This window comes from Scomber japonicus, chromosome 24 (genome assembly GCF_027409825.1).
Source record: "Scomber japonicus isolate fScoJap1 chromosome 24, fScoJap1.pri, whole genome shotgun sequence".
NCBI classification, from domain to species: domain Eukaryota; kingdom Metazoa; phylum Chordata; class Actinopteri; order Scombriformes; family Scombridae; genus Scomber; species Scomber japonicus.
Genome location: NC_070601.1, coordinates 9,862,675 through 9,883,085, shown reverse-complemented (window position 1 = coordinate 9,883,085; position 20,411 = coordinate 9,862,675). Strand labels below are relative to the sequence as shown.

Here is a 20,411-nt window from a genome sequence, read left to right as displayed (position 1 = left end):
GTGTTTGTGTACTCCCGTTATCTGTGGCTGAGTGTGTACACACACTGTATTTGTCAGCCTATGTGTGTGTGCTTATATACATGTGTGTGTTTGTGATTGCTGAGGAGCATAACACTCAGCCAAGGCTTCGACATTGTGGTGTTTTTTTTAGGTCACTGTAGCCACTCTAAGCATCTAATAGCACTGCATTACGGAATTGTCACATATTTTCCAAGCTGTGTCTTTATGTCTCTCTTCATGCTCGCCCCTGCATATTTATAGTGAGAGAAAGGGAAGTCATTAACTATGTTTTTCAGAACGTGACGCTTGCTTTTCATGTGCAAAAGATCTGACCTTGGAATCATTACATTGATGAAATGACTTCTAAGTGGGCCAGATTAGCATACAGGGTATTGTGCAGCATGCGTGCCGTTGTGTTAAGAAAGAAAAAAAAAAGACTAATAAACTGTTTTGAATTCATTCTTTATCTTCCTGGCCTCTCTCTCTTTCACCCCCCTGGGATGCAGGGAGCTGGAGATGCTTTCCTCGCTTAGACTCTGTCGGCTCTCCATCAGACTTGAGCAGCAGTACAGTTAAAGTCAATTTGTAGTGTGGGTTTCAACACAAAGGCATTACAGTGGCGAAATGATGCACTCTTTCCTGTCTGAGGGTTTACCGTTTATGGAAATGTTGAAGAAAGAGTTCCAAGGAAGTTAGAATAAGGCTTTTGTGTGGAAATGATTATTTTGTTTGTGTGTCTTTAGTTTTGAGTGAATGTGAATTGAGTGAGTATGGGTTTTTGTGTTTTTGATGTAAAGCTTATGCTTTCCTAATGTCTGCCCTTGGTAAGCTCACCATTGACAGTATTGATCCCCAAATGAAGGACAAACTGGTTTTCACTGTGTAATGTGTGTATTTAAATATACACGTGTGTGTGTGTGTGTGTGTGTGTGTGTGTGTGTGTGTGTGTGTAGTATCACAACTGCTTAATATGAATAAGGAACAATATTTAGAAATATAAAACATTTAAGACTGATTATCAAGCTGTACACACACTTTAAGTTTTTCACTTTGTTCAGGACTGTAGCAAATCTGGTTAGCTTTACTTTTGATATTATAACCAGAGGTATCAAGGTAAAAGAAAAAGCAAATAACTAAAAGGCTACTGCACAAGTGCTGAAATGAACACATAACAAAACACCTTTCCTTTATTCCAAGTTTTTCTTTTCACAAACAAGAGCTTTGATTCCCTTCTGATAAACATTTGATTGTTGTTTCTCCTCAGCTCCGTATCCCGCTGTGACCACCAATGGCAGCTACGATCACTACGGCAACGACGACGAGGACGGCTTCCCCCCGCCGCCTTCCCCCGGTGCTGTAGAGGAAATGACTAGAGACTTAGCACTAACTCCACTCCCCAGGTACCCCTGCCCCACCTCACCCCACCCCACCACCCCTCCACCCCCGCCATAATGCACACACATAATTATTATTCGAGTTATTATATTCTAATGGCACTCATAATGTTGGCTGCTGTGTTAGGAGATAAAGAAGAGTCATTACACTAAATATTCCAACGCACATATACATTATTTAGACTATGAGGTCTAATTGCAATAGCCCATTTGCATTATGCATAAGTAATTATGGTGATACCATAATGGGGGGAAAAATCGTTGGAGTTTGAAGGCTTAAAAAGTCATGATACTTCTATAAGTCTATTAAAGTCCTGGCTTTCACACTGACAACAGCAACAATGCCATATTCACACAGCAACACAAATTCCATATGAGGCTCATTAGGCATATTTATCAAGGAAATATAGATGCTGTGATCAGACATGCTCCTTAAATATCTATCTATAACTATATTTATTTATTTATTTTTAGTTAGAATGAGCAGGAAGTCAGTTTCCTAAACACAGGAGGTACAATAGCCTGTGAAAACAGTTGTTATAATGTGTTGTGTGGCTCTAGAGGAGCTTTGTCAAGTCTTAGTGAATAACTCGCATGACTTCAGCTTTGACTTTGAGGCTACCAATTTATAGCAGGGAGCCATTGTTAAAAACTGATGGATCTGAGTTTGAAAGACAGGTGTTTACCAAGCAGACAGGGTTTAACTAAAAATCCTATTGAGTTGCACTATGGGAACTGTAGGATTTAGTGTAAACTCGACTAAAAGTCAGAATATCTCAGCCTCTCCCTTCTTTGATTTCACAAGTATCCCAACTTTATGGAAGTACAATTCTAAACCACTGGAGTGTGTTTGTGAATATTAAACTTGTATTTATTGCCAGGCCTCACTTTTTTTCTGTGGATAAAATCTTCTGTCAGTGTCTGAGCAAATAAAAACAATATTGATTAGTTTCATGTGGGCGCTGTTGCTGTTTTCTTCTTTCAAATCCTGCATGTTTTGACTAGATGCTGTTAGCGTCACAGCATCACATTCTATAAGATATCTCACTCAAAATATAGCTAGTCTAATCTGTCAATCCCCATAATAAAAGATCTACTGAAGAAAACACTGAATTAGTTGCTGGTAAGACTAAAAGTAAGGATGTGTTTTTGCAAGATTTGCCTATTTGACAGTCTGTCAACAGTATTCTGAATGACTATGTTAAAGTGTGTAGTGTGTGTATGTGTGTACAGAACTTCATGTGGTCAGAGTCAGAATCTGGCATCAATAGTCTTCTTTCCCTGTAAGTATATTGGAGACAGTACATGCTATTGTGTTGAATCATGCCATCCGGAGGAGAGGAAATTGAATGATCTGTTGTCTGTGAGTGTTGGTGAATTACAAATGTACTCGTACTTCTTTGGCTGATGTAACTAACAAGTCACTAAACAAGGATTGATCGACAGACTGATTGCTACTAATCAGTTGTGACTTGTTTTGCAGCGAGTTTGAGAAGCAACCCATGGCTGCACCTACCTACCCACCGATGACACCCTCTGAGAGCCCACTGATCAAACCCTCAGACAACACACCTCGCAACAGAGCGTCCAAGAGCATGGACTTGGGTGAGCTTACACACACACACACACACACACACACACACAAAACCCTTCATCAGTGAAAGAAACTCTTGTTTTACTCTCACCAGTTTATGATTGGGAGTATTTTCTGAGGCAAAAGCATACAAACCATAGTGTTGTCTCAACCATCATAAACCAGCCAAACATATGAGTCTAATCATGAATCCAGACTACACACACACACACACACACACACACACACACACACACACACACACACACACACACACACACACACAACACAACAGCGATCACATGCCTCTTATCACTACATTTCTTTGTTGTGATACGTAGACCTCCGCTATTATCCCCTGCCTGAGGGGATTTGACCTCTTGAACTCATAAACCCAGGGGGCTTTCCAACAGACTGGATCGACATACTGTGCTCTGTGTGTGTGTGTGTGTGTGTGTGTGTGTGTGTGTGTGTGTGTGTGTCCATGTCTGGGTGCATGCTTTCTGTTTGTATGTGAATGAAAGGCGCAGGGTTTCCAATCTCATGGCTTGTTGTGTGCGTGGAAGGCGAGAACGAAGGGGTTTATTTCCTCGTATTAACCCGGGCTGACCCCTCCCTCCTCTCCCTCCTCTCTCCTCTTTTTCTCTGTCTGTCTCTGCAATCTTTTCATCTCCCTTCATCTCTTATTTTCTTTTTGATACTTTCCCTCAATTTTCTTGTTTTCACTTGCTTTTTGGACAAGGTCAGTGCTCTCTTTTTTCTTTCTTTCTTCCTTTCCCCATTTCTCTGTGTTCCTATTTCTCTTCATTCTCTCCATCTTTGTTTATCTCTGTTTTTCCTTTCAGCACTTGCCGATGAGTTCATTGCTTTTGCTCTCTTCTATCCATCTCCCTTCCTTCTCTGCCTCTCTCTGATTTCCAATCCCGGTTCATTAGGTTCTGTGGATTGGCTTTCTTCCTGCAGTACACGCCTCTGCCACCCAAGCTGATTGGCTTTCATTATGGACAAGGGTGGTCTGCACACACAACCACACACACACTCTGTGCTCCATCCCACTGAGGACTCACTCCAGTACCCACTGCTATCTCTCCCCCTTCTCTGGCTTCTATCTCCATCTCTGGCCATCCTCCATTTCAATCTGGTTTTTCCCCTCTTTTTTTGGTGTTATCTCTCAAGTTCTATTCATCCCTTCCCTCTCTAAAGTGCTCCGGGCTGAAACAAGGTAGTTAGCAGAGTGTGTGTGTGTGTGTGTGTGTGTGTGTGTGTGTGTGTGTGTGTGTGTGTGTGTGTGTGTGTGTGCACGTGTGTGTGTGTATGTGTGTGTGAGAGTTGGTGAGTGTACAGTACATGTGTAAAAATGGCAGGAGCTCTGAACACATACAAGACCTCAGATGCTGACCTTGTCTGGATTTATATTCAAAGAGCCAATTTTTGGGGGTTATTTTTTGCCTCAGGAGAGTTTCCCACATGTCGGTTGTTACAGTAACATGTATCTGAGCTTTCCAGCTCCACAGAGCAGGTTAGCTTTCATTAAACGGCCTCTTGACAGAAAAAGGTGAGCTTCTTTTATTGACCCTGGATGCCTCAGCAAATAGTCTGTTGACTCAGAGCTTCAACACACACCAAGAAATCTATACATACACACACACACACACACACACACACACACACACACACACACACACACACACACACACACACAGTCTGCCCATGTCAACATGAATAATAGAATTTCTGGTACTATATCTGTACCATGTCTGACCAAACACTGACAAAATCATTTTTTCACCACAACACACATACTGTTTAGGCTCTGGGTTTTGCACGTATATATAGTGTAGGCTTGATTTTTGATTGTGTTGTGAACTTGAACAATTATTTTATTTTGCTGCCTCTTTACTGAACAAGCAATAATGTCAAGTCAATTTTATTTTTAAAGCACCAAATCACAGCAGAAGTTATCTCAGGGCACTTTTCACATAGAGCAGGTGCACATTATACTCCTTAATTTACAGAGACCCAACATTCACAGCAGGGGAAAACTCCCCTTTTAATGGGAAGAAATCTCAAGCACAATTGAGGTCTAGGTGGGCAGCCATCTACATTCACCGGTTGGTCAAAATAGCCACGGCCCGTATAGATTGGCTTCTTGATGTTCAAAGTGCACTGAAATGTCAGACGTCAGACATGTAGCCTATAGAATAAACTTCAAGTACAATTATTATGGGTGACTTTATATGAATAGTGATTTGATGATTGAACTGAGTTGAATGATTAAATTGGGGCTCCCTAAAAGATAAATGAGTGACATAAGTCAGTCCTACAGTACCTAACATATGCTGGAACTTCATGTCATTCACCTTGTCGTACGGTGTTTAACCAACATTTGTCATTTTGTGTTGATTTGCATCATACTACAAACTTTGAGTGGTGTCTGAAATATGAAGTAGACAAAGGAAGAAACAAAATAGTGAAAGCAAAGCCTGTCCATATATGGTTTGAAAGAGCTGACATGGAGTAGCAGCATTGTGCCGGGTTATTAAACAATCCACTCTGCAGTATTAAGTACGTCATGAGCATTAAATGTACAGTACAAATCCATAAAAGAGCAAATGGGAGACTTAAGCCTAATATAGTCGAACACCCTCAAAAGCACCAAGACTTACGTAGCTTCTTTGGGAGGTCAGGAGGTCAAATCTGGGTGTGAAGCAAAATCTGTGAAAACAGCTCCAACAGTTCCACTGCACGCACAGCTGGACTGACTCTTTCTCATTATATCTCTCTGCCTCACCACGTCTCTCAGCCTCTCTTGATCCACCTCCCTGTGATTTTCTCTTTTCCCCTCATTCGCACAATGTCTAGCCCTTGTTCCCTCTACCTTTTCCTCTTTTATTCAACCTTCTTAATATTATTTCTTACAATCAGTTCTCTCCTTTTCTTTAAGTTACTCTTGGTCTCAGCTACTGTATGTGAGAAGCTGTACAGTATACATTTAGTAAAGTTAAGTGACAGTACACACACACATACACACACATACACGTATATATAACATTTTAAGGTAGCTGACTGGAGGTTAAAGGAGGCGTTTTTACATTTTAAGCCTTCTACTGTGGCAAAAGGAGACAAACTTGCCTGCTGGCCATGGAGACTTTTATCTTACCTCCACAGAAAAGGAAGCTTTTCAGTATCTGCCAGGGTCACGTAGCCCGGAATAGCATTTTCCCCCCTAACTTTGAAAGTATTTCATTTTTATTTTATTTGGCATATGTGCACAAAAATGGTATTTCTATTTATTTGTCTCAGTTGCTACAGATGTGCCTCTGCAGGATTTTATGAAACGTGTTCTTTTGATTTCAGGTTTGCTTTTGCTGATTGTGTTCTTTTCTTCTTTTTTCTTTGTTTGTAACCTTAGTTTTTTCTGACAGACCCTATCACCCTGCATCTGTCACTTCTTCCTCCCCTCTCCCCACCGCTTATCAGTTTATCAGCCTACTCTTTTTTTCCAATATTCTCCCTTCTTCTCATTTTCCCCCGCTCCCCTGCCCCCCTGCCCATCTGTCTGCCAAGAAAATTGACCTCATAAAAAATGAAAAGGATTATTTAAGAGAAATAGCAGCTTAATGAAAACCTATTATTGTATCCCATGGTGCACACTGTCTGTGGCGGGCCGCCGCTAGCCGACCACAATCCTGTTTAGTTAGATTAGGAGGTGGCGGGTGGGGTGGCAGCGACGTATTTTCTTTTTCTTCACTTTATTATTTCTCTCATTGTCTCACCTCTATCTGTTCTCATTCTCTCACAATCACAATATCTCTCTTTCTCTGCTTCTTTTTTCATTTCCTCTCTCAGTCTGTGTCATTTTGTCCCTTACAAGCCCTCCTCTGTTTGATACCTCTGCAGGGAGTCATTTATGTACCAGCACTAGCAGATACTAGTATAATCATCCACAAAGCAGCACCGGAGTGAGTTATACGCTGCTCTGTATCTCCGTATGTGCGGCATGGAATAATATGTAATATTTACTGTGTAATTTTATGTGGTTTTTGTGTTCTAGTGGCGGATGAGAGCAACGTGGGATCACTGGTGGGGCAGAGAGATGGTGAGTGTTTGATATCATCTTAAACACACATGCATACACTCAGAGAAAACGCTCCCCTTATTTTGTTTTTGACCCACCAATTTCTCTGTTTCTCGCCCTCCTCGCCACACACAGTTGCAACAGTTAAGCTCCTCCACACACAAAAACAAATTAACCTCGTGTGTGAACATTCTCATTTTCTCTCTTTCTTTGCTATCTGTTCTCAAACATTCTCTCTTCTTTCTTTCTTTTTTTTTTGCCTGGCCTCTCCTTCCACTCCCTGGCTGACAAAGCTGAGTTGTGAAGCACTTAGAGTCTGAGCTCTTGCTGCTTTATAGCCGTCCAGGTCAGCAGGCCCACAGTGTTCAATCCTCACCCAGCTGACAGCAGCCGTATTGCATTACAATGGCTTCTGCTTCAGTTATTTCTCTTTGCTCAGTTCTGCCTTGTTTTATTTAAGAGAAGTCTGGTGAAAGTGAAAATTTAAAGTCACTTTTACTGTTTTCTTTTACTGATATATTTCACTACTGTGATATTTCAATACTGTACCTGTATATCCACTTCATTCTCAAGAATTGTGGCATTTTTCTGACTACAGGAACAACTGTTCATTGGGAATGAACCAAAACTAGGAGGTACTTGAGACTTTTACCTTGTTATGCAAATGGCTTGGCAGTTTAACATGTCTGAATAAGCACCTAAGTCGCTTTTACAGTCTTGACTGCAATCTGACTAGGTGGGAGCTAGTAACATTTCCATAACACTTCCATGAGATATATTTTCAATTTTCATTCATGCCAATTTCATGGATGAATGAATAACTATCCAGCAAAATGCTTTACAGACATGTGAGCAAACAGGAATCTAACTTAACATGCTGTCATTCTCTGTTTGTGCACTGTCAGACATTATAAAACAGGCAGCATAATTTGCTCTCTAACAATGTTGACTGGTGAAATTGATGAGAAAGTATATTAAGGGATTCACTGTGACAGAATCTCTTGTGCACATGATGGTCAGTAATTAAGACTTCAACGGCAAAATGACTATTTTAAAATCTATTACTGACGCAGCCTGTGAAAGGACAGAGGACACTCTTCTTCCCTAAATACTGTCACTTTCACATCACTGCTTCTTCTATTGCATATGGTTCCACAAAGAATATTATACCTGATAAATGTGTGAATGAGATATATCATGCTTTTTGTGATTTTCTGTTATTTATTTACTGTTACAATGTTGGATAATGGTGTAACACATAGTCAATGTTACAAACCTTCAGTCAAGAGCATGTAAAAATGCTCCCTTCAAGTGAAAACCCAGTCCTTCAGCCTTAAGCTACCTCTACCTTTTCATTTTGATGATGTCAGATTTTTTGCTCATGCCAACAAAGTGCTCCATCCATTACCTTTGTTGCTAAGCCTGGCTGTGTTGTTGGTCGGCCTGTGGCAGACAGAGGCTGAACTGAGAGGGCCAGTGTAAGTTAGATAAGGAGTTTTTTTTTAACTGTAAATCCTGCAACGATATTCTAGTAAAGCCTCAGTATAAAGATATAGACCTGGAAATGTGTTCCCTTTAATGAATACTGTAGATGTGTTGGCTCAATACAATACATGTACATAAGACTTAACTGAAACAGCAGCATCCATTTTTCTCTTAAATAGGATGCACGCTCTTCACAGATGTGCAATGAGTAGCACATAACAAACTCCCCTTTCTCTTTAAAGAAAAGCACAGCCCAAAAACCAAATATTTATTTTTTTTCAAAACCTTTAACAGATAATAGGTTTAAAGCTGCAGCTTTAATGACCAGAGTTGGATGGTAGAAAGGTCTTTGTTGTCTAGACCTTCTAACCTTTGATGGATTTGGTTGACTTGACAGCATCAAAAAGAGTAGCGTGTGATTGTCTGTTTCACACAATGGGCAAGGTGTTACATGTGCAATCACCTGTGGTAAGCTCTGAGTAGAGTGGAGCTCAGAAAACTGCACTGTCAATGCCATTTCCAAGTGCCAAAGTCGGACAACTCTCCTGATCCTCTTTGACTGCCAGCATATAGGTGAGAATCTTTCCTTCTCTCCCATCAGCGTGATCAGGTGTCCACCTTGAGTGCCACCATCTGGAAGGTTTCCCATAGAGGAATCACTGAGCACCAACCGTTTTAGGGAGCTGTCTATTTCCAAGTACTGAAGCCTCAAGGTCACCTCTTCTGATTTCAATTTTCTTTAAGTTTGTTTGCGCAGTGCAGGGTCTGAACAGTAACGCACTTTGTACTGAATGCCAGGATGGCTTTGTCGTACATTATGTCGGGAGTACTCTGCCTTGCCACACACAGTATTTGGTCAATCTTCAACTTCAACAGCATGTCAGTTTCAAGGTCTCTTAGAGGAGCCTCTCAGGGTTCAGCTGCCATTACTTTTGACATGTAACAGTCATGATCATTTTTGGAGTCTCTGAGGCACACATAGATGAGTCTTTTGGGAGCTGCTGAGTGTTAATTTCTTCAAAGCCTCTAGCAACTAATCTAACTTTAGGTACAGCACCATCACATGTCTCTTTGAGTGTGCACAACTCACGTCATAGAGATTTCTGGCCTTCATCTTTCAACTCTTCAAACACATCACTCCTTTTCCAGTTGCCGAGTTCAGTCTGTTTTGCAAGTATGAAGGCACTACCATTTACATTAAGTATGTCACCTTCATGGCAGCCAGCAGATAACTCGGCATGCTCAGATAGAACCACATGAAGGTCATTTACTTGTCTTCTTAGGTAAACTGACACTGTTGTGCCTTAACTTTCCCTTACGCTCAGTATATTGCAAATTGGACCAGCTTTTGTGTGTTCCAGTGCCCTTTCCTGCCCAGCTGAGGATTTAACTACTTGCTCAGATGTCAGCCTAAGGCCTTCACGAGTAGAAATTGAGAGTGTCTGTGATGCATCAGGCTGATCATGGATACCCCTTCCAGGCTATATTGATGTGTGATGCGGCTCATTATTATCCTCTGGTTAACTTTCATTTTTAGTTTAATAATTATCCTCATTGAATCCAGCTTCTGGTAACATGGTATGATTTCCGTCCCCTCCAGCTGATTGTCCCTTTCTCCCAGCATTGCTTGTGGACTATCTACCTTTCAATGCCTGGATTGATGTACCTGAACGTAGATGCCCCAATGCCTAACAAGTATCACTGCACCATCGTGGCCGACAACTACACCTGGACTTTTGTACACCCACCCGCTTGTAGTAGACCTTGTGCCCTTACAAGGGGCTCTTTGGATCCTCCCAGAGCATTCGGCTCCTGTAAATGCTCTTCTTGTAGCATGTAATTCTGCAATGTGCTGGGCTATCCAAGTACTTATGCCAGTACCTTCTCGAGTTGGCAGCTGATCAGTAAGAACTGAAGGCAGATTTGTGTTCTGCCCAAACACTAGCTGGTAGGCATTGTAGCCATGCACATTGTGCAGAGAGTTCTTTGCCATGAGGGCCCAGTCTAACACTGTCTTCCAGTCACATCCGATGTCTCTCTTCATTTTCATGAGGATTTCAGTGAAGGTGTAGTTATGCCTTTCCAAATGGTCATTGCTCCATTTGCTATTAGCTGCAATTTTCTTCACTTCAGTGTTTAAAGTTTCCGGCCATGTCCCTCATTTCTTAGTTGTTTAATTCACCTCCATTGTCACTGAACAGTCTGAGCAGAGGACCGTGAACACTTATCCTGCAGTGAATGAAGTGCTTCACTATCTCCCCAGGTTTCTTACTGGTGACAGTGCTCCCTGCATTGAATCGTGTGAAGTGGTCAATCATATGCAGATACCACACTCCCAGCTTTTCGGCTTCCATCAGACTTCCTCTAGTCAAATAGAACTTTGTCATTTTCAGCTGCCAAATGCTTTCAGCTTCAAATGGCCTTTAAAATGTGCTCCCTTCCTAAATTCAGACTCCAAAAAACAGCAAATTGAAAGACATCATAGTGGAACAGAAACACAGCAGCAATGAAATCTTGAAGAATTATGTCATAATTGGCATTTTGTTTCGAGTTTGCCGCTAAATAATAGAAAATAATAGACAAAAAAAAAAGTGTGTGTGACATTAACAAGATAGATGACGGATAAAGATAGAAAAGATTGCTTGCAAAGTTATTGTGGCTTGTTCGCACCGGTGCCTGAGTTGACTGTGTGTGTGTGTGTGTGTGTGTGTGTGTGTGGAACAGTTTGTGCTGTGATAGGAGCAGATAAGCCAGCAGTAAATTTCCACTGAGTCAGATATAACTGCTCCAGCATTGCTTCTCAGTGGCCAACACTGGAGGTTGTTCTGGGCTGCTCCAGTATGAATATAAATCAGAGTGTTGCTGACAGTGTGTGTGCATGCTCAGTTGACCAGCTCTACAGTAGGTGGCTTGCAATAGTCATTATTTTAATTGTCAGGTTCAGCGATGTAGACACACTGTATCTCATTTTAAAACACACTGTATTTAAAATGTATTAGAGAAGAACCATGACCAGCATTTTAGTTCTGACGCTGGGAGACAGGTCCAACTTCCTTTTTTTTCTCCCCCTCCTGTGGTCTTTGTTAAACATAGCCACACACACACACACACACACACACACACGTACACCGATCTCTTAAATCCACCTGCAGCAGCCAGCTAAGCTTGTTGCCTGCGGAATACAAATGTCCCGAGCACCGTTGCTGACCTCAAATCCCCCACACTCAGCATTCCCACAAGTGGCTTCACCTCCGCCCTCCTTCTCTTCTCCCATTCCCACCCCCTCACCACAGCCACCCCCACCTAACCCCCCACCCCCTCCTCCTCCTCCTATCCCGCTATGATTTTCCTGGCATTTCTGATCAGCACCCGTAACCCTTATGGCCCATGATAAATAAAGCGATCCATTTCTCCGCTGCGGCATTCCTCCCGTCTTGTTTTTCATCTCCCCTCTCGTTGACGTCTCAGCTAATGCGTATTGACAGGGCTTTTGCGTGTTTTTCATTTTTGCTGATGCAGTGTATTTGCCTAGCCTCCTGCGCTATACCCCTCCACCCCACCATCCCTCCTTCTTAAGTGGCCTCAGTGTTTCTTTATGGGCTTTGACATATTTCATTAGGCGGATGGTCTTAAGAGGCCTGCCTGGCTTCTTTAATCTGGCTAAAACCCTTTTTCTCTCTGGCTAGAGTCGCTGCAAGGAGCGCTTCACTCCTCTCTCTCTCTTTCTCTCTCTCTCTCTCTCCTCTCGCTCCATCTTTCTCTCTGTCACTTACTCAAGATGTGTCCCGCTCTCCCTTTCCCCCTCTCTGTCTTTCTTCTCTCTTGATTCTCCAGTCTTAGGAGTCTCCATCTTCAATAGAGCTTTTAGGGGTTTTTTTTCTCTTCTTCCTTTTTTCACTTTCATCTTCGCCACCACTCTCTTTCGTGCTTCCTCCCAATCGCTTCTCTCTTGATTATTCTCTGTCTCCTGCTCTCTGTCGCCAGGCTCATCCCCATTTTTAGTATCCTCTCAATCCCAAACCTTCATCTCTCTTCCTCCCTTTCTCTTTCTTCCTCTCTTACATCCGATTTTCTCTTTATGATCACTTGGATTCTCTTTCTCTCAACAGGCTGATCCTATTTTATTCACTCTCCGTTATCTTCAACGCTCTCTCACTCCTTTTTCTCTTCCTCTCTCTCCATCCTCTGCAGCTGTATCTGTTCCAGTCTTATGTGATTATAGCGAACATGCTCCAGCCGTAGAGTTTCCTCTACCAAGTCAGCCCCAGACTAGCATCTTTTAGTGCCAGTGTGTGTGTGTGTGTGTGTGTGTGTGTGTGTGTGTGTTTGCATGTGCATAAGTGTTTGCACACACCCCACAGACAACCTGAAGAGTAATGGACACATATCCTTTCATTCATCCCACCATTTCTCTCCCTTAGAGTGTAACATCTCCCCTGGCAGCTGACTGCCCTCTTAAAACACGCCTGGGAGCTCATCCAACACACACACACACACACACACACACACACACACACACACACATTCTCTATACAAGGCTGTGCAGAGGGTTGGTTAGTTGTACTTTTTCTTCCTATGTGTGTTTTCTGATTGGCTGGATGTTTAGATGTTTTGCTAACAGCTAACCTTTCAGCACAGCCACCGGTGCCATTGCTCTGTGGGCCCATTAATCCCAGACGTTTCTTCTGTGCACAATGAGACTTTAAAACCAGCCGGCATCCTGCCAGCGCCAAAGCTTTATTTTAACACTCTTTGTTTGGGCACTGCGTAACTGTGCCTCTCGCTGTCATTCCCTCCTTACCTCTCTCTCTCTCTCTCTCTCTCTCTCTCTCTCTTCTCTCTCTCCCTCTCCCTCTCTCTCTCCTTCTCTCTGTCTTTCTCTCGCTCGCTCTCTTCTTCCCTGCCTCTCTCAGCATTTTGCATCCGGCTTGTCATTGTTGATTTAAGTGGAAAGTCACCATGTTGCGATGATTTGGATTGATGGATCATTCTGCGTCTGCAAGGCCCATCTGTTGTGTGCGTGTCTGCGTTTGTGTGTTTCTCTTGTATTGCTATTCTTCTAAGGATCAGTTGTGCTTGTATGAATAAAGAGATGAATGAAAACTTCACTTTCATCAGTGAATTTAGAATTAGTATCTGCATAAAAATGAAGCCGCAAACATGGGACATTGGACACCATTTGTTATGTTCCCCCATGCAGTGTTTTTATGGTGGAAAACAGCTAGTTCTGCATCTAGCATAGTCAGGTCAGTGTAATTGGTTTGATTAGGGTCCCATTATATTGCAGTGGGTCTTTTGATCTGTGTTAAAACCAGCTCTGATCACATGGTGATTCTTAACAAGATAGGAAATGAGAGGAGAGAGGGAGGAGATGACACACAACAAAGGTTCCCAGCCAGGTTTGTGCTGGGGAAGTTACAATTATGCGGTGGACTTCTTTGACTGAAGCCACCAGGTGATTGAGACAGAAAATCAGAACTGTGATGTGCAGGAAAATGACATGCATTACTGCTGATTAACTAGTGAATCATCATGCTGCTGCCAGTGTTGGTGTGAGACACATTTTGGATTGTCCTTGTGACCCTTTTAGATTTGGATCTATTAATTTATGCATGTCTGGTTTGTGTAGATTTTTCATGGGTGAGTTTCAGACCAAGTCCAATACCTCACTAAACTCCAATGGAAAGATTAGTTTTGCTTCTTTGCCTACTTTTGCCACATTTGATATCTATGGTGTGCTAAATGGTCGCAGGTCTATGATTGCTATGATGTGCTTTGGGTTCATTGTTGAGATTGTCTCTAGCCAGTCAATGCAGGACCATATGAGCATCTAGAAAGCCAAAAATGTCCTGTCATATAATCCTGGTATTAAAGTGATGTGGATGGTTTAATAGTCAGTGAATGTCTTCACAAGTATAGCATTACAAAGGTGTGTGTCTCAATTTATACACTACAGTTCTCCCTCATTGCACAAGCCCTTTTATCTGCTGTGCATTTACAAATGGCACATGTCCCACTCCACACAGACTGTTCCAACTCTCATCCATACTCTGCCAGCCCCCTTCCCCCTCCCGCCCCCCGTGCTGCTGTAATCCAGTCGAGGTAAGCAGTAATTATGAAATGGCCTTTTAAGTCCCCTCCAGTTATTAAAGCCATTCATCTAGTTGGGGGCTGAATACATACAGCCCATATGTCCCCATTCTCTCATACATCTAAACAGCTAAACACAATTACAGCCAGAGCAGCGCCTCCATCCAGCTCCTTCCTCCGCCTCTGATATAGCTGAGTGCATTCAAAGAGTGATGAAGGGGTGGGTAATGATTGGACAGGTTTTTAATTGGAGTGGAGTTTTGATTGGCCATAACATGAATTGGATTTGCTTTGAGTGGCTGGACAGTTGCCTGAGGTGATACAGTATGAAGGTGGGTTTGTTTTATGATGAGAAAATAGTTAGAATATGAAGACAATTGCTTGTGTAGCAAAGGTCTGATGCATCTTACTCCTCTGTTGACAAACAGCTCCCTTATTGTTCAAAAGAATATTAAACACATTAATGAGCCAAACGACTCCAAGCATGTTCATTAATTACCATCAATATGGGTACTGTGCTTTTATTTTGAGCATATCCTACATACACTGTCCTGTTATTGCAAATGTGTATTCATCCACTGGTGCAAATAGTCCCCAAAATATATGCTATTTACTCTTGTTTGAGTAGTGTTTGCTAAAAACAGTGTCAAGCTGCTTTATGGAATGACTCAACTTTTTAAAATATTTAACTTGATCTTTTTTACCAATTTTTAACACATTTACATGTTCTGGTGAAACTAACAGGCTACAAGCTGAGTTCCAAATGACTAGCGAACACATTGCTGGTTTTGGTCTTTTTATTACTTTTTTTTTGAAAACTGGAAGATATGAAATAATATTTTTATGCTGCTCATGCTTTTTACTATTTAGACTTCTCACTTGATAGGTTTGCTCCAATAAATGTTTAAAAGCCTGTATTCAAGACATTTCATCTAAAGTGAAGCAAGGATTATTGACAAGCCATTTGTTTATTTCTTTGTGTAGTTTAAACCATTCATAAACATTTATTGAGATGAGATTGTTACTATCTGTTGTAAACCAATAACTTCTAAGGCTCCTGTTGAATTAGATGACTTAGATGAATTTGATTTTATTGAAACTGTGTGACATAGGAAGGAACCTTTCTGTTGCTCACAGTGGTGGTCTAAGGCTGCTGCACAATTTAATTCAATAACCTTTATTGAACAGCACTGACAGCAGGCTTTCTTTTACAGGTGGGTATTGTGTCTGTGTGCGTCATGTGGTTTTATGGTGGTGTGCAGGTTAGGGCCTGTTTTACTGGTGTCCTGAATGACGGGACTGGGTTTTATTGGCCGCACTGAGATTGGATACGAGATGGAAAGCGTGTGTGTGCATGTTTTTTTTAATATATATATGAGTTTCTATAAGCATAAATTTGTGCAATGTTGTGTGTGTGCATCTTTATGATCATGCAGGTGTGTTTATGTGGTCTATGTATCCCATTTCAAGAACTATGGCCTGTAGCAAGAGCCCTTTCTTACTGTTGGCCAAAGTAGAAACATCATGCCCACCCAAGCTATAAGAACTGCCCCCCCCCCCCCCCCCAAAAGTATTTGAATATGTATGTCAAATTGCAGGAAATTGCATCAATATTTTCTCTTGTTTGACAATTGCCCCCCACTCTAATTGTGCCCCCCCAGAACTTGCATGACACCCTTGAGCTAAGGTGTATCCTTGGCAACTCACTTTCACCCCTCTCTCTCAAGAACACGCACACACACCTTCTCAGTACCACCACCCCCAGTGGTTTTGGTGGAGGGGGCACTTTCTTGTAACCGTGGCAACCTTAAAGCAAGTGTGCTGGCTGGCTGCTTGCAGTGGAGCACATTGAAGTCCAGTTGATATGCAAGTGTTAAGACCCTGCTGAGACACAGTGGGAGGGTTCAGCAGTGTGACTGGGTTGTGTGTGTGTGTGTGTGTGTGTGTGTGTGTGTGTGTGTGTGTGTGTGTGTGTGTGTGTGTGTGTGTTGAGAGAGAGAGACATTTTTAAGAAGACGATGCATGTATCAGTGCATCAGTCTGAGTAGCATATTAAATATGCACCACACGCAGTCGGGCAAAGCCTATAATGTGGGCATTTTTTAATTCCTTTATGTGTTCACTGGGTGAAATGAGTAGTATGCAGAAAACTTTCATACAGAACTAATAGTCTAGTCTGCAAACCGCAGGAAACACACAGAGGTAGACTCCAATTATCATTTTGAAAGAGCAGTGTGTAAGACGTAGGGGGCTCTATTATCAGAAATGGAATATGGTATTTATGTGTATCACCTGAAACTGAGAGTTGTCATGTTTTTGTTACCTTAGAATGAGTCATTTATATCCACATAGGGAGTGGGAGCCTGCCATGTTGCACTGCCATGTTTCTATAGTTATCCAGAACAGACAAACCAAACACTGGCTCTAAAGGGGGCCTTTAGTACTTTAGCAAGTGTCAGGGCCATAGTAGGCTCTCTACATGCCTGAGAGGTAAGGGTTTTTCTATTGGTTACAGTTTTGTTATTAACTCAAAATATCACTGTGATAGTGTTTGACCTCCATGACATATGGTAGACATGCACTTAAACTAAGCTGTATCACTGTGCCTCAGTCACAGGTGGCAGGTGTGTCACTGCCACTTTTAAGGTGACACTTTTTAAGTCACAAAGCACCATGACGGAGCAGTTTTAGTCCATACAGGGCCTGTCAGCACAGCAGAAGCCAGAGGCTACGTTCCAGGCAAAGACTTCACTGCTGTCTGTTCAATACAGACACTACAGCAGTCAGCCTCTACAGAAGTCATAATATATATACATCACATAGGTGTGTGTGTGTGTGTGTGTGTGTGTGTGTGTGTGTGTGTGTGTGTGTGTGTGTGTGTGTGTGTGTGTGTGTGTGTGTGTGTGTGTGTGTGTGTGTGTGTGTGTGTGTATTAGGTATGTACTTTAAGGAGATGGATACTGGAATATGCTTGTTGTTCTGCGTCTGCAATAAACAAGCAGGTGTGTGCTTTTTGAGCGGATGTTGGTAGACACTTTAAAGTGTTTGTGTGTTTAGTGTGAAATGTCAGCACCATTTTTAAGTGGTAATTGGCAGGTTCTTTGTTTTCAGCAACATTCTTTGGCATTAAGTATGTTCTTGAGCCGCATTTCCCAAAAGTTACTTGTCAATCAAAAGTTGAATAAGTATTGTTTTATAGTAAATATTTTTCTTCTATGTAAATTACCACTTGAAGTTTTTCTTTTAACAATATCCTCACTGTTTCCTCAACAGAAACACAGGAGTGTCCTGGATCATTGCAGCACACTATGTATAAGAATCATACTGTAGTCATCAGTGTTATCAGCTTGGTTCAGGAACATTTCCTGCGTGTGTAAATGGAAGCAGTTATCAATATTCAGGGAAATCTGTACCACAAATTTCCCACCTGAAGACAGGACAAGCTACTGATTTGTCACAGTTTGTCTTGCAGAATTCCATCTATGCGATGTACATTTCAATTTGTGCATAAAAAGAAAAACGATCTTGTGTAGATGGGTCACTCTCTGCATTAGAAATACTAAATTATATTAAAAATCTACATTAAAATATCTATGGTATTGTTTTATTAAAATATAGAATGGTGTACAGTTTCAATGTAAATATTGGCATTGATATTTGTTCTCATAAATATTAGTCCCAGACTGCAGCAGACTGCACTTAATTAAATACAGAATTCAAAACACAAAAATTCTGAGTCTGCTTTAAATGTTTAACACATAAGGTCCATTTATAGTGAATTTACACTCCGTACATAAACAGATGCCATTTACTGTGAATTGAACCTTGAAAAACATGCTGGCACCATCCACCTCAACTCAAAGGCTCAGAAGTTGCCCAGCATGTGGTTGAGGAAGGTCCAACTTGGTGCAAATGTTACAATTGTTTCCCTCAAGAGACACTCGGGACAGTAACACATTGTTGTGTTGTACTCCACTAAACTATGTGCAAAAACTGACACCCAAAGTAACTCGCCAATCACTAGGTTGAGATAAAAAGTAGCAAAACAGACTATGAGGCAGAACATTTTTGCTTCATCTTGGATGGAGTGGCGTTACAGCTGTGAAGGGCATTGCCCATCGTCCTGGCCTGTTTGGCTGTTAGGCTGTTTGTCAAATATGTGCACCAGCTTGAATCAGTGGCAATCAGGCAGACGTGATGCGAACGGATCCGTGAGAGCATCTGCTGGCACAGCAGGCAGCGATATGTGATAAACGCTGATTTCACCCTCCATTGGATCGAGCTGGCGATGATAGCCACCTCTCCCCCGCTCATCCATCCTATTAAACCCTCATTATTCATTTACCTCCAGCCTCAACCGCCTGACATGCATGGAATGAGTGAACTCACAGCCTCCCACACACACACGCATACACACTGTAGCAAAAGTGAATTGTGCTCATACTTAACTACTTCTCCTATTTCATCTGAGGCGGTCAAGGACACACACCACTATCTCATACAGTCACTATCATGACTTTTACATTTTTTCCCCCTTCTTTTTACTTGGACCCAAATCCCCACGTTTTGTAGTATTCAGACACACACGTGCCCATGCTCTCATACACACACATAGTTTCTCTGTGTATAGTGCAGCAGTGCACTGGCAAGGAGCTTAATTCTATCAGGCTGCGAGCTGGACAGCCGTAATTACATTTGTGACACAAATCCTGCCTCTCAAATTGAGCGTTTTATTCCTGAGCGCTCCCCCCTCTCTATTTATAACCCCTTATTCCCCATAAATCCCACTTCCTCTCAGAAAGTCAATTTAGGACTTAAAAGGCAGCAACGCTCCGCTTACTTTTCCCCCTCCTTCGACTCTATCGCCCGCTTCAGTTTCACTTCCCCTTTTTCCCTGCTCTACTTCTGCGCTTTGAAGCCTCTGAAATGACAAAAAAAATGTCTTAAGCAGTGAGTGCCATGGTGCGAGAAAGTCATCCCTACAGGAAAGTTTTCAGAAGGGAAAAAAAATGTCACTTGCAACCTGTCTGTAACTTCTTTGAAGCTTGTCACTATTTCATTGTGGATTGGTGATTGGTGTGTAGACTAGCTGCTTCTCCAGGATGAAAAGGTTTTTCCTTCACTCCTTGGTCACTTGTCCTTCAGTCTCGAATTTTTCATCAGCTGCATGACCTTTACTCTATTTTTGTGTAATTTATTTCTACTTTCTTGCAGCTCTGTACATCTTCAAATCCTCCCAGCCTTCATTCTTTTTCCCGGTGCCTCCCCCCCTGCTGAATCAGCTGTGGCCTTCATCGCTCTCCCGCTCCTCCATCTCCCCTTTTTCCCCCTCTCCATTTGGAGGCCATACCTGAACACTGTATGATGGCAGTTCATTTATTCCCCCTCTTCCTTGCTTATGCATGAGCCTTTCACTTCCCATAGTGCTGCTCCTCACCTGTCCTTGTACCATTTCACTCCATTCATCGTTTCTGTTCCCCTCCTTTTACTTTTTGTCCTAATTGCATCCCCTATTTTTCACCCTCTCTCTCTCCAGCCTCCCTCTACCTCTCTACTTCATAGCATCATATTTCTGGGTTTTAACATATTTTGCTTCATCCCAAAAAGCTATATCCATTAGGAGGAAAGTGTGTGAGCTGGTTTAAATCTTATACTGCAATGTTTTGAATGAATTTAGAAATGTATTTATTTCCATATAAGCACTGAAAAATCATCCTACAGCTGCCACAGTCCAGACTCTTTAAGATTATCCACATTTTAAATTAACTTTCTCTTTAATCTTTAATCCTGC

At 41.9% G+C, this 20,411-nt stretch overlaps 1 protein-coding gene across 1 annotated transcript in view; it reads left to right on the top strand.

Annotated features, from left to right (window-relative positions):
* pard3ba (par-3 family cell polarity regulator beta a) overlaps positions 1 to 20,411 on the top strand; it is a 153,524-nt gene that overhangs the window by 73,691 nt on the left and 59,422 nt on the right. The window contains exons 15-17 of the mRNA XM_053314634.1: positions 1,265 to 1,400; positions 2,878 to 2,999; positions 7,022 to 7,066. Coding sequence (XP_053170609.1) covers positions 1,265 to 1,400; positions 2,878 to 2,999; positions 7,022 to 7,066 — 303 coding nt within the window. The remainder of the gene's footprint in view (positions 1 to 1,264; positions 1,401 to 2,877; positions 3,000 to 7,021; positions 7,067 to 20,411) is intronic.